This window comes from Nansenia antarctica (assembly GCF_963989245.1).
Source record: "Nansenia antarctica genome assembly, chromosome: 20".
Classification (NCBI taxonomy): domain Eukaryota; kingdom Metazoa; phylum Chordata; class Actinopteri; order Argentiniformes; family Microstomatidae; genus Nansenia; species Nansenia antarctica.
This window is the reverse complement of record NC_137693.1, coordinates 21,150,860-21,163,674: the sequence shown is the minus strand read 5'-3', so window position 1 is coordinate 21,163,674 and position 12,815 is coordinate 21,150,860. Positions and strand designations below refer to the sequence as shown.

At 50.2% G+C, this 12,815-nt stretch overlaps 1 protein-coding gene across 1 annotated transcript in view; it reads right to left on the bottom strand.

Moving 5' to 3' along the window:
• Positions 1–399: 399 nt before the first annotated feature.
• The window catches only part of fryb (furry homolog b), a gene marked incomplete at both ends in the record, with an annotated part of 59,910 nt that continues 47,494 nt past the window's right edge, over positions 400–12,815 (bottom strand). The window contains 13 exons of the mRNA XM_080549617.1: positions 400–658; positions 1,149–1,384; positions 1,813–1,923; positions 2,988–3,071; positions 4,105–4,203; positions 4,433–4,582; positions 5,551–5,755; positions 5,997–6,208; positions 6,950–7,087; positions 8,597–8,791; positions 9,959–10,138; positions 11,573–11,647; positions 11,873–12,037. Coding sequence (XP_080405743.1) covers positions 400–658; positions 1,149–1,384; positions 1,813–1,923; positions 2,988–3,071; positions 4,105–4,203; positions 4,433–4,582; positions 5,551–5,755; positions 5,997–6,208; positions 6,950–7,087; positions 8,597–8,791; positions 9,959–10,138; positions 11,573–11,647; positions 11,873–12,037 — 2,109 coding nt within the window. The remainder of the gene's footprint in view (positions 659–1,148; positions 1,385–1,812; positions 1,924–2,987; positions 3,072–4,104; positions 4,204–4,432; positions 4,583–5,550; positions 5,756–5,996; positions 6,209–6,949; positions 7,088–8,596; positions 8,792–9,958; positions 10,139–11,572; positions 11,648–11,872; positions 12,038–12,815) is intronic.

The window sequence follows — 12,815 nt, the reverse complement described above, 5'->3', positions numbered from 1 at the left end:
GTTCTGGTACCGTGTATAGGCTGAGGAGAGTTTCAACACGCTGTGACTGTGTGTGAGCGGCTAAACGGATGTTCCGACAACCGTGGAGCGAGACGAGGTCTGTCGGTGTGGGAAAGGCGCCTAGGAGAAACGGATCTGAGTCTACGGCTGAGGTGGAGGAGGAGGTGGTGACGGTGGCGGTGGTGGCCGGGGGGAGGAGGGAAGGGGGGGCGGGGGCCAGGTATGGGGAGGACGACCCTGGCTGTAGCTCTGAGTCCGGGGCGGCCACAGCCGTGACAGAGGGGACGACGGTAGGAGGGACAGAACCAGGCGTGTCGGGGTCAGCTGGGGGGGCGGCGAGGGGGACGGGGGCGGGGGTAGAGGGGGCGGCGGGGGGGTCAGGGGGCTCGGTGAGTCCTGTCAGAGGCTGGTCGCCGAGGTGCTGGAGTCGGGGAGGTAGGTGGTGACCACCCGGTAGCCCTGGGCCCGGCGGATCATGTCGCGGATCTCCCCGTTGAGCTCCAGCAGCTTGGTGCAGATGAGGCTGAGGTCCTGGCGCGAGCCCACCAGGGCGATGGTGCCCGTCTGGCCCAGGGTCTGGTGGCGGAAGTAGACGTTCAGCAGGGTCTGGACCTCCGTCTCCGAGCCGCCGCCGAACACGCCGATGGGCCACAGCCTCCTGTGGGGAAGAGGGGGGGAGAGGGAGGAGGGGGTCAGCAGGAAGTACAGAAATAGTGAGACTAACCATGAAAACCAAAAAGTGATTTTGGTTTTTGTAGTGTAGTTACTCCACATACTGTGTCTTATGTGTGTGTGTGTGTGAGTGTGTGTGTGTGTGTGTGTGTGTGTGAGTGCACGTGTCTGTGTGTGTGTGTGTGGGTGCACGTGTGTGTGTGTGTGTGTGTGTGTGTGAGTGCACGTGTGTGTGTGTGTGTGTGTGTGTGTGTGTGTGCGCGCGTGTGTGTGTCTGTGTGTGTGTGTGCGCGCGTGTGTGTGTGTGCACGTGTGTGTGTGTGCACGTGTGTGTGTGTGTGCACGTGTCTGTGTGTATGCGCGCGCGCGTGTGTGTGTGTGTGTGTGTGTGTGTGTGTGCGTGTGTGTGCACGTGTGTGTGTGTGTGTGTGCACGTGTGTGTGTGTGTGTGTGTACTCATGTCAGCGATATCCCACCTGCACTCCTGGATGTAGCGGATGGCCTTGGTGAACTCCTGGTTCTTCAGGCACTCCAGGATGGCCTGCACGGCCGCCTCGGAGGAGGTGAAGCTGGGCACGGCCACGGCCGAGGCCTGGGAGGAGTGTGTGTGAGCGATGGCCAGGTGGGTGTGCTCCAGGTCGCTGGCCACCGCCGCCTCGGCCGCCCGCAGGCTGGTCTTCAGATCACTCAGCTCTCTGGACATGTTGAGCAGCTGGAGGGAGAGAGGGAGACAGGAGGGATTAGGGAGGGAGGGAAGGAGGGAGGGAGGGAGGGAGGGAGGGAGAGAGGGTGGATCAGAATGATCTTCAGCTCACCCTGCAGATTGATGCACCTCTGTCCTTTGGGAGTTTTTAGAAATATAATTTCTGATCTGCCTTCACCCTGATTTTTTTGTCTTTTTCTCCATTATTCTGTACTTTATCTATGTCTTTATATTGTAAGATTATGTCTTATGTTCACCGTGTAAACTGATCCTTTGATTTATTAATGCAATTAATTATTGTAAAATTCAACAAAAGTTGAATAATCTGTACGTCTCGACGCCATTGGAAATGAGGGTGACCTCAATTGTCCTTTCGAGACTAAACAAAGGTTTGAATGAATGAATGAATGAACATGCACAAGATCACATGGCCGTACCTCAGGAACAGAGCTGACTGCGTGGACCTGACCAATGAGCTTGCAGTAGGACTGGAAGAGGAGGAGGAGCTGAAAGTGCAGTTTGTAGAGGCGCTGACACAGCTCCAGTTGCTGAGAGGAGAGAGAAACAGAGTCAGATGAACCCAGTACAGTAAACACACACACACACACACACACACACATACACACACACACACACACACACACACACACATACACACACACAAGTGCAGAGCCACGCATGCGAAGAATATTAGAAGGTGAAATTAGAAAAATAGGTCAGCACTTACTGCCAGAGATTCCATTTGCTACACAGCAGAGAGCATGTTGTTACGAGAGAAGAGAGAGGCGAGAGGAAGATACAGAGTCAATCAGTCAAACACATGCGTGGTACGTTACGTTCAGAGACAGGATTAGTCCACCCTCGACAGGCTAGCAGAATGAGTTCACACTGTCTCACACTGAGACACTCATGCAAGGAGGGATTAAGAGAGAGAGAGAAAGAAGGAGAGAGAGGAAGAGAGAGAGGGAGAGAGAGAGAGAGAGAAAGAGAGAGGGAGAGAGAGAAAGAGAGAGAGAGAGAAAGAGGGAGAGAGAGAAAGAGGGAGAGAGAGAGAGAGAGAGGGAGAGAGAGAGAGAGAGAGACAGCGTATGCAGTTCTCCCAGGCATGTTCAGTTGTTTCCCAGGTGTCCATAAACCCAGGTGTGTGTGCAGTGGTGAGCGATTCAGTTGTGTGGTGAGTTGTGTGGTGAGTTGTGTGGTGTGGAGAGTGGTGTGGTGAGGTGTGTGGTGAGTGGTGTGGTGAGTGGTGAGTTGTGTGGTGTGGTGAGTTGAGGTGAGTTGTGAGGTGAGTTGTGTGGTGAGTTGTGTGGTGAGTTGTGTGGTGTGGTGAGTGGTGTGGTGAGTTGTGTGGTGTGGTGAGTGGTGTGGTGAGTTGTGTGGTGTGGTGAGTGGTGTGGTGAGTTGTGTGGTGTGGTGAGTGGTGTGGTGAGTTGTGTGGTGAGTTGTGTGGTGAGTTGTGTGGTGTGGTGAGTGGTGTGGTGAGTTGTGTGGTGTGGTGAGTGGTGTGGTGAGTGGTGAGTTGTGTGGTGTGGTGAGTTGTGAGGTGAGTTGTGAGGTGAGTTGTGTGGTAAGTGGTGAGTGGTGAGTTGTGTGGTGTGAGTAGTTCCCTCACCTTCTCCTCTGAGTCTCCAGGCTGGCAGGTGATGACCCCGTCCCCGGGGCACCTGGGAAATGTGTCCTTACAGTTCCTCAGCCACTGGAGGGAGAGAGAGAGAGACGGTAGAGAGGAGGGGAAAAGAGAGAGGGTAGAGAGGTGGGGGGAGAGAGAGAGGGTAGAGAGGTGGGGGGAGAGAGAGAGGGTAGAGAGGTGGGGGGAGAGAGAGAGGGTAGAGAGGTGGGGGGAGAGAGAGAGGGTAGAGAGGTGGGGGGAGAGAGAGAGGGTAGAGAGGTGGGGGGAGAGAGAGAGGGTAGAGAGGTGGAGGGAGAGAGAGAGGGTAGAGAGGTGGAGGGAGAGAGAGAGGGTAGAGAGGTGGGGGGAGAGAGAGAGGGTAGAGAGGTGGGTGGAGAGAGAGAGGGTAGAGAGGTGGGGGGAGAGAGAGAGAGAGGGCACAGAGGTGGAGGGAGAGAGAGGGTAGAGAGGTGGAGGGAGAGAGAGGGTAGAGAGGTGGAGGGAGAGAGAGAGGGTAGAGAGGAGGGGGGAGAAGGAGAGAGGGTAGAGAGGAGGGGGGAGAGAGAGAGGGTAGAGAGGTGGGGGGAGAGAGAGAGGGTAGAGAGGTGGGGGGAGAGAGAGAGGGTAGAGAGGTGGGTGGAGAGAGAGAGGGTAGAGAGGTGGAGGGAGAGAGAGAGGGTAGAGAGGTGGAGGGAGAGAGAGAGGGTAGAGAGGTGGAGGGAGAGAGAGAGGGTAGAGAGGTGGAGGGAGAGAGAGAGGGTAGAGAGGTGGGGGGAGAGAGAGAGGGTAGAGAGGAGGGGGGAGAAGGAGAGAGGGTAGAGAGGTGGAGGGAGAGAGAGAGGGTAGAGAGGTGGGGGGAGAGAGAGAGGGTAGAGAGGAGGGGGGAGAAGGAGAGGGGGGGAGTTGTAGTGATCAGTGTTTGTTGAACAGGGGCTCCTCAACGGTCAAATCCCAAACTCCTTGGACTCAACCTCATTTCCTGTCTTGCCTGACTGATAACAGTGTGATTTCTGACGATGGTGGTTCTCTCTGGGGCACTGGGTGTGACACTGGGCTGTACTCGATGTGTTTGGTTCTCCTCCCTGCCTGTGGTGTGTTACGGTGATGAGCGGTGCCTTACCGAGACCGCCGCCTCCTCCCTGCTGCTGTACGTGTCCAGGTACTCCTGCAGCTCCAACACACTGAACTTCATCTTCTCCAGCAACCCGTAGGAGATGATCTGGAGAGAGACGGAACAGAGGAGGAGAGAAAAGAGGGACGGGGAGAGAGAGATGGAGAGAGAGGAGGGCATATTGGCAAATGTTTATTGACTGTTGTGGTTAAACCCTCGACTTCCGCCACAAGATGTATTACCTACTAGCTATCATAATGACTGGAATGGGTTATTTGGGGATGCTACGAAAAACGCAATCATGCGAAATGAATCAGTTTCCATCTCTGTGACTCACCGTGTCTGCGTCGACGTAGAGCGTGGGGCAGTCTGAACACGACGTCAGCATCTGCGATGACCTCACAAACTTTGACCCGATGCCTCTCAGGCCGTCTCCTAGGTAACCAGCGGCGTCGCTGGTCAGGGAGCAGAACTTGCTCTGGATGTTCTGGAGAGAGAGAGAGAGAGAGAGACAGAGAGAGAGAGAGGGGTGAAAGAGATGACATCACACCACCTGAGCAGCCAATTACAGTATTACACTAACAACCACATAGAGGGACTTATGTATGTATGTATGTATGTATGTATGTATGTATGTATGTATGTATGAGCAACAGAGAATCCTCACAACGGCTGTCAGAACTGCAGTCACTGCAGAGTCACTCCCAATCTTCTGTCGGAGACTGAAGACCCATCTCTTCAGGTTACATCCTAACTGCTCCTCCTGAGACACCTACTACCCCCCAGCACTGTGCCTCCTGAGACACCTGCTTCCCCCTATACTGGGTCTCCTAAAATGTCTACTTCCCCCCTCGTACTGTTTCTCCCGTGTCAAAAAATAAAATTATATGATATATATTTCTTTCTTTCTTTCTTCTTCTATCATGACGACTGCCAATGGCCCCGGGCCTGAACTAGATTACTGTTCCTGCTACGACCGGTGAACTGATGATTCACTTGCTTAGTCAAATGTATCGATTGTAAGTCGCTTTGGAATAAGGCGTCTGCTAAATCGTGAGCTCAGAATTCGAAGGTTCTATCTCCGTTTAGGGCAGTTCAGAGATATTGAGCGTCAAAGTTTTTACATTCCATTATGTTTTGTGAGATGGAACCTTTGTATTTTATTAATTACTAACAAAAACATTTCAACATTTTAAATAACACCACACAGGCATTAATAAACACCTAATGGATCAGATTATGTAAAAAACTCAATAGACTCGATAGAACCTTCTAATTCTAAGGTCACGAAATGGCAAAATGTCTAAGGGCCGGTTTCACAGACAAGGCTTAAGCCTAATCCTAGACTAAAAAACATCTTCAATGGAGATTTTACATTGAAAGTGTGATTTAGTCCAGGACTAGGCTTAAGCCTTGTCTCTGAAACCGGCCCATATGTAAAAACGTGGTGATTACCTGGAAGAGGGAGGAGAAGACGTGGAAGGTGTAGACGGCGCAGGAGCCGTCAGAGTCGGTGACCAGCTGGTGGATGTGGAACCGCCACGCCTCCTCGGCGTCGTCGCACACCGCCGGCTGGAACGCCGCCAAGATGGCGGAGAAGAACGGCGAGGGCGGGGGAGGGAAACCCAGGTCCTCGAGGTCGTCCACGTCGTCACGGAGACTGGTCGCCGTGGAGATGGGGGAGAGGGACACACACGCACACGCGCACACGGACACGTACGCACACACACACACACACACACACACACACACACACACACACACACACACACACACAGTAAAAGAGATAGGGTAAGAAAACAGTTGAAGAAAAAAGTTGTTAACTGTGAGTGACTGTGCTGTGTCTGTGGTGTGTCTGTGTGTCTGTGTGGAGGTCTGGGTGTTCCGGCCCGGGTCCGTACCTGGGCAGGCAGCTGGGGTCCAGAAAGCCCAGCGGAGGTTGGCTGAACTCCCGGGTGGTGCTGTCCAGGGTGAGTCCGTGGTCCAGCGGCTGGGCGGGCAGCTCCAGGGTCAGGCTCTCCCCACAGTCGGACCCCTGAGGCAGCTCGTTGATGCTCAGGGACAGGTCGTCCTCAGGGGCCTGGGTGTCCTCGTCCTCCACACACAGACTGGTCTGAGATCAGGCGGAGAGGCAGACTCAGTATGAACAATATACTGTATATATATAAAAAAAAATTGTGGGGCAGTCCCACTCATATTTTTCTTTTTATCGATAGAGACAGTAGAGTACATTTTGGCAGGAAGGATGGGTGAGAGAGAGAGAAGGGATGACATGCAGGATATGTCCACGGCCGGAATGGAACCGGGAACCCTGCGGTTACGTGGTCGACGCTTAACCCACTACGCCACCTAAGCGCCCCTAGTATGAACAATTTGAACCGTTTAGCAGACGCTTTTTATCCAAAGTAACTTACAATAAGGACAGTCTCCCTGGAGTAAACTGAGGACTAAGTGCCTTACTCAAGGGAACACTAGTTGGTGGTGTTCCCAGGTCTTACTCAAGGGAACACTGGTTGGTGGTTGTTCCCAGGTCTTACTCAAGGGAACACTAGTGGTGGTGTTCCCAGGTCTTACTCAAGGGAACACTGGTTGGTGGTGTTCCCAGGTCTAACTCAAGGGAACACTGGTTGGTGGTTGTTCCCAAGTGGGATTTAAAACACCGGACCTTCTGATCACCAGTCTGACTCACTAGGCCGCCGCTACACCCGATGAACAGAACAGCAGCGACGAATTAAAATGACAATAACTAACAGGGCTATAAATAACCACCCTAACACACACTTCACCTAGACACAACTTAGTGTGTGTGTGTGCGTGTGTGTGTGTGCGTGTGTGTGTGTGTGTGCATGCTCACCCGTAGGCCTCCTAGCTCGTCAGTGAGCCCCCCCTGGCTGGGGGTGGTGGCAGTGAAGGATTGTGGGTCGGCAGACGTGTCATAGGATGTAGACAGAGAGTCAGTTGGATTGGTCTCCTCGGAGGGAGAGAGATTAGTCTGGAACATGAGAGAAAGATTAGATTAGATTAGATTAGATTAGATTAGATTCAACTTTATTGTCATTGCAGAGTACAAGTACCAGACAACGGAATGCAGTTTAGCATCTAACCAGAAGTGAAAATAGCGATATAAGAACATTATTTAAAAAACATGATATAAAAACATGACAGTGATAGTGATAGGTACAGTATGGCATGTACGGTAGTTTAGAGGTATATACAGTTATGAGCTATGTACAGTTAAAGTAGCGTATGTACAGTATGTAATGTATAGATGTATACAAGAGGCTATATCAAAGAGGTATGTGCAATATGCTATAATACGTTATGTGCAAAGGGAGTATTGTAAACAGCAGTAGTGCAAAGGGTAAAGAGTGATCACATTGACCTGGGGTGTGCAACCAGCAGTAGAGAGAGAGAGAGCAGCCTTACAAATAACAACCTCCAAGCTCATCTGTTCACCAACGCCTTTGGCCCCTAGTTTAGTTTTGTCGCTGTCACTGTCTCTTTGTTTTTAGTTTTTTTTCTGTTGTGTCTGTCTGACTTTCTGTCTGTAAACTCTGTAAAGCGTCGTTGGGTTTGTGAAAGGCGCTATATAAAACCAAGCTATACTTATTAACAGATACTGCCTATTAACAGATACAATGCTTGTTCCTCGTGTTCGCATAGAGCTGGGAAAAAAAGCCTTCAAATACGCTGCCCCCTCTGTTTGGAATACCCTCCAGAAAGACTTAGGGTGTGTTCTCACTAGAACATTTGCTTCACTTGAAACGGAGTTTAGGATAAAATTCGCTTTGCTCTGCGTCGTTTGGAGCTGTGTGAACGCGCATTCGAAGTCACTCCCGGAAAGCAAAGAACCGACGCTATGCTCCGCTTGAAAAGGGTGGTTCCGCTTCGGTTAGAAACGACGCATCGAGGCTGTCCATAGGAAAACAACAGCGCATGCGTGTTGATCTGGATAAGAGCGGGACGAGCGGGCAATTTTCAATTTTTATGACCAATCAACTACCACGTCTGTTGCTTCGCTTGCGTATGTTACTTTGTTTACATAAAGGGCTGTGAGAACGCAAATCAGAGAAATAATGTATGCAACAATGTTGCAAACTCATCCACTTGCTCCGGGTCCTGATTCAGACTTTCATGTGAGAACATGACCTTAAACCTGGCAAAACTGATCTCGTACGACGCCTTTAGTGGAATCTTGAAGGACCTTGAACGGGAAAGTACTAGAGAGTGTCTCTGTACTAAACGCAGCCACCTATGCATTCCTGATACTGCCTTATGTTCATTGTTTTATACTGTACGTCTGAAACCTAAATGTATCTGTCTTTATATGCTGCCCCTCTTGGCCAGGTCTCTCTTGGAAAAGAGATTTTAAATCTCACTGAGTATTCACCTGGTTAAATGTTGCGACCCGTGTCAGGCTCAGTGTGGAGTTATGGAGTGTGTTGTTGTGTGTGGTCACGGTTGTGGTCGCGGTTGCGGTCGTGGTACGGTCAGGACGTACCAGCTGTGAGTGGGAGAGGCTCTGGCTGGTGGAGGACTCCTCCTCCTCCGAGGACTCGTCAGAGTCGTGGGGGTCCTCGTGGCCCAGGCTGGGGGTGCTGCCTGAGTGCTGGCTCTCCTCCAGCAGGTCCCCCAGCTCCGTGCTGTCCAGGGACCGCCTCCGGACCCCCCAGTTAAAGTTGTCCACACTCTCACCCTGAAACACACACACACGCACATATGCACGTACGCACGAACGCGCACGCACACACACACACACACACACACACGCACACACACGCACAAGCACACACACACACACACACACACACACACGCACATATGCACGTACGCACGAACGCGCACGCACACACACACACACACACACACACACGCACAAGCACACACACACACACACACACACACACACACACACACACACACACACACACACACACATGAACATTAGCAAGGCTCTTCATCTAGACAGGACAACACCTCTGTCAGTTCCCTCTTATAAAACCTTATATACATGAAGGGATCACATGACTGGTCACTCAACATGTAGCAACATGTAGCCTGTAGCTTTGCTAGCTAAGCCTGCTACGGGCAAGCAAAAGAGAGGAGCAAAAATACAATTTCTAGTCTTTTCTCTGATTTGCATTAATGTTCCCGGTGATGTCAACATACAGCTTAAATGCACTGACCCACAATACCACTAAATATGTCATTTAGCTATTCTCTCATTGTTATTGCTCATCCATTGTGTCGTGCTTATGAATCTGGTAACTCTAGTCAAGCAAACATAAAAAGCCTAGTGTGAATCTCTGTTGAACATGGAACACCAACGTCCTCCAGCTCCGTTAACGACACCGCAGCGCCGCTAGGAGCTGCTGCACGTGCTCAGAGGCGACACAGACTCAGAGTGACGCAGTGTGAGAGAGAGAGAGAGAGAGAGAGAGCTTACCTGGAGCTCCTACGAGGCACAGGGGAGAGAGAGAAACACAGAGTTAGAGAGAGAGAGAGACAGGGGAAGAGAGAGAAGGTTAGAGAGAGAGGGAGAAATAGAGAAAGAACATGTTTCAACTAGTAACAGAAAAGAGAGAGAGAGAGAGAGAGAGAGAGAGAGAGAGAGAGAGAGAGAGAGAGAGAGAGAGAGGGGAGAAAGAGACATACCAGAGACAGAGAGAACATCTACAAATCAAAGTGTCAAATCAATTCATGTAAACAGTAGATGATACAGTAACTGTAGGTTCAGGTGGTCTACAATTGTGTCAAGTCAAACAATCGGAATGATTACGACCGCTGCTACAGCAACAACAACAACTCCGACAAGAGTCGGAGTCTCTACGGTCTCCGTGGTAACCGCCTCGAGTGGGTGTGTGTGTCTCACCTCTCCGTCCTCCAACTCCACGTCCAGGAAGTCGAAATCGCGGAAGACTCTGAACTGCTGCTCGCTGGCCGTGTCGTCCAGGGTGTCCTCTCTGGTCCCGCCCTCCTCCGACGACACGCCACTCACCTGCACCTCCATCAACTCCAGGTCCCCGCAGGACGAGAAGATGACCTGAGGGAGGGGCGGGGGGGTGGAGGAGGGGTGAGAGGCAGGAAAACAGCTAGCGGGGGGGGGGAGCTAAGTGTCTGGGTTTAGAGGCCCCCTCATCAGGGGGGGTCGTTTATGAACGCAGCATTCGCAAAAAATAAGCCGTACTCTCTCAATGGCAATAAAGTTTAATCTAATCTAATAAAAATGTTTAAAAATATGTGATTTAGGATAATAAATCCAAACTGAGATATCTGTTTTGGCAAAACAACCCCTCAAATATGTATGCACGCCATTTTTGAGTTGATTTATGAAGGAAAAAAAGGCGTGGGACGTGCTGTGTTATAAATCTGAATATGTGTGCGCGTAAACGTTCTGGCTTTCGGAAGTATGCAACCTTTTTACGCCAGTCCTACGCAGTTTTATAAATGACCCCCCAGGAATAGAGGTTTATAAATGACCCCCCCAGGAATAGAGGTTTATAAATGACCCCCCAGGAATAGAGGTTTATAAATGACCCCCCCAGGAATAGAGGTTTATAAATGACCCCCCAGGAATAGAGGTTTATAAATGACCCCCCAGGAATAGAGGTTTATAAATACCCCCCCAGGAATAGAGGTTTATAAATGACCCCCCCAGGAATAGAGGTTTATAAATGACCCCCCAGGAATAGAGGTTTATAAATGACCCCCCCAGGAATAGAGGTTTATAAATGACCCCCCAGGAATAGAGGTGTATAAATGACCCCCCAGGAATAGAGGTTTATAAATGACCCCCCAGGAATAGAGGTTTATAAATGACCCCCCAGGAATAGAGGTTTATAAATGACCCCCCCAGGAACAGAGGTTTATAAATGACCCCCCCAGGAATAGAGGTTTATAAATGACCCCCCCAGGAATAGAGGTTTATAAATGACCCCCCCAGGAATAGAGGTTTATAAATGACCCCCCCAGGAATAGAGGTTTATAAATGACCCCCCCAGGAATAGAGGTTTATAAATGACCCCCCAGGAATAGAGGTTTATAAATTACCACCCAGGAATAGAGGTTTATAAATGACCCCCCAGGAATAGAGGTTTATAAATGACCCCCCCAGGAATAGAGGTTTATAAATAACCCCCCAGGAATAGAGGTTTATAAATGTCCCCCCAGTAATAGAGGTTTATAAATGACTCCCCAGGAAAAGAAGTTTATAAATGACCCCCAACGAACAGAGGTTTATAAATGACCCCCCAGGAATAGAGGTTTATAAATGACCCCCCAGGAATGGAAGTTTATAAATGACCCCCCGAGGAATAGAGGTTTATAAATGACCCACCCAGGAATAGAGGTTTATAAATGACCCCCCAGGAATAGAGGTTTATAAATGACCCCCCCAGTAATAGAGGTTTATAAATGACTCCCCAGGAATAGAGGTTTATAAATGTCCCCCCAGGAACAGAGGCATCCATGAGCTTACCGAGGGGTTCTTGGTGAGTCCCACCTCTTGCCCACACAGAGACAGAACGTTCACCAGCTTCTCTCTGGTCCTCTTCTGCAGGGAGGACAGGAAGTGAACAGGATTCAACGGATGAAAGATAGAACACTTGTTTACTAGCAATAACATCTCCTTCCTTCAACGGATCGGTCGTGTCTTAAGTCGCCTGTGTGCCTATGTAGTCATGGCAGCTCTGTAACGAAGCAGCTTTAAGACGACCACCGGAATGGACTGTGTTGTATCCTGTGTTACCTGAGAGGACTGTGTTGTATCCTGTGTTACCTGAGAGGACTGCGGGCGCCTCCAGCTGACGGGCACTAGGACCGTGTTGGAGTTGGAGCCGGAGGAGGTGGAGGAGGTGCTGCGGGTCACAGCCATGGCCCTGGCCTTCCCCTCTCTCCCTCCTGAACCCTGCAGCTCATCAAACCTCCGCCCTATGACGGGGGTCTACACACACACACACACACACACACACACACACACACACACACACACACACACACACACACACAAAGTAAAAGAGATAGGGGGTTAAGAAAACATATGTATATGTATATGTTAGCCCTACCTTTGATATGTCAATGGTGAAGTGGGAGTGTTTTTACCAGGGCAGGGCAGACAGACAGAGAGACAGAGAGATAAACACCTCAGATATGTCGAAGGTGAAGTCGAGTGTTTTACCTCAGATATATCAAAGGTGAAGTCGAGTGTTTTACCTCAGATATGTCAAGTGAAGTCAGGTGTTTTACCTCAGAGATGTCAAGTGAAGTCAGGTGTTTTACCTCAGAGATGTCAAGTGAAGTCGGGTGTTTTACCTCAGAGATGTCAAGTGAAGTCGGGTGTTTTACCTCAGAGATGTCAAGTGAAGTCAGGTGTTTTACCTCAGAGATGTCAAGTGAAGTCAGGTGTTTTACCTCAGAGATGTCAAGTGAAGTCAGGTGTTTTACCTCAGAGATGTCAAAGGTGAAGTCAGGTGTTTTACCTCAGAGATGTCAAGTGAAGTCAGGTGTTTTACCTCAGAGATGTCAAGTGAAGTCGGGTGTTTTACCTCAGAGATGTCAAGTGAAGTCAGGTGTTTTACCTCAGAGATGTCAAAGGTGAAGTCAGGTGTTTTACCTCAGAGATGTCAAGTGAAGTCAGGTGTTTTACCTCAGAGATGTCAAGTGAAGTCGGGTGTTTTACCTCAGAGATGTCAAGTGAAGTCAGGTGTTTTACCTCAGAGATG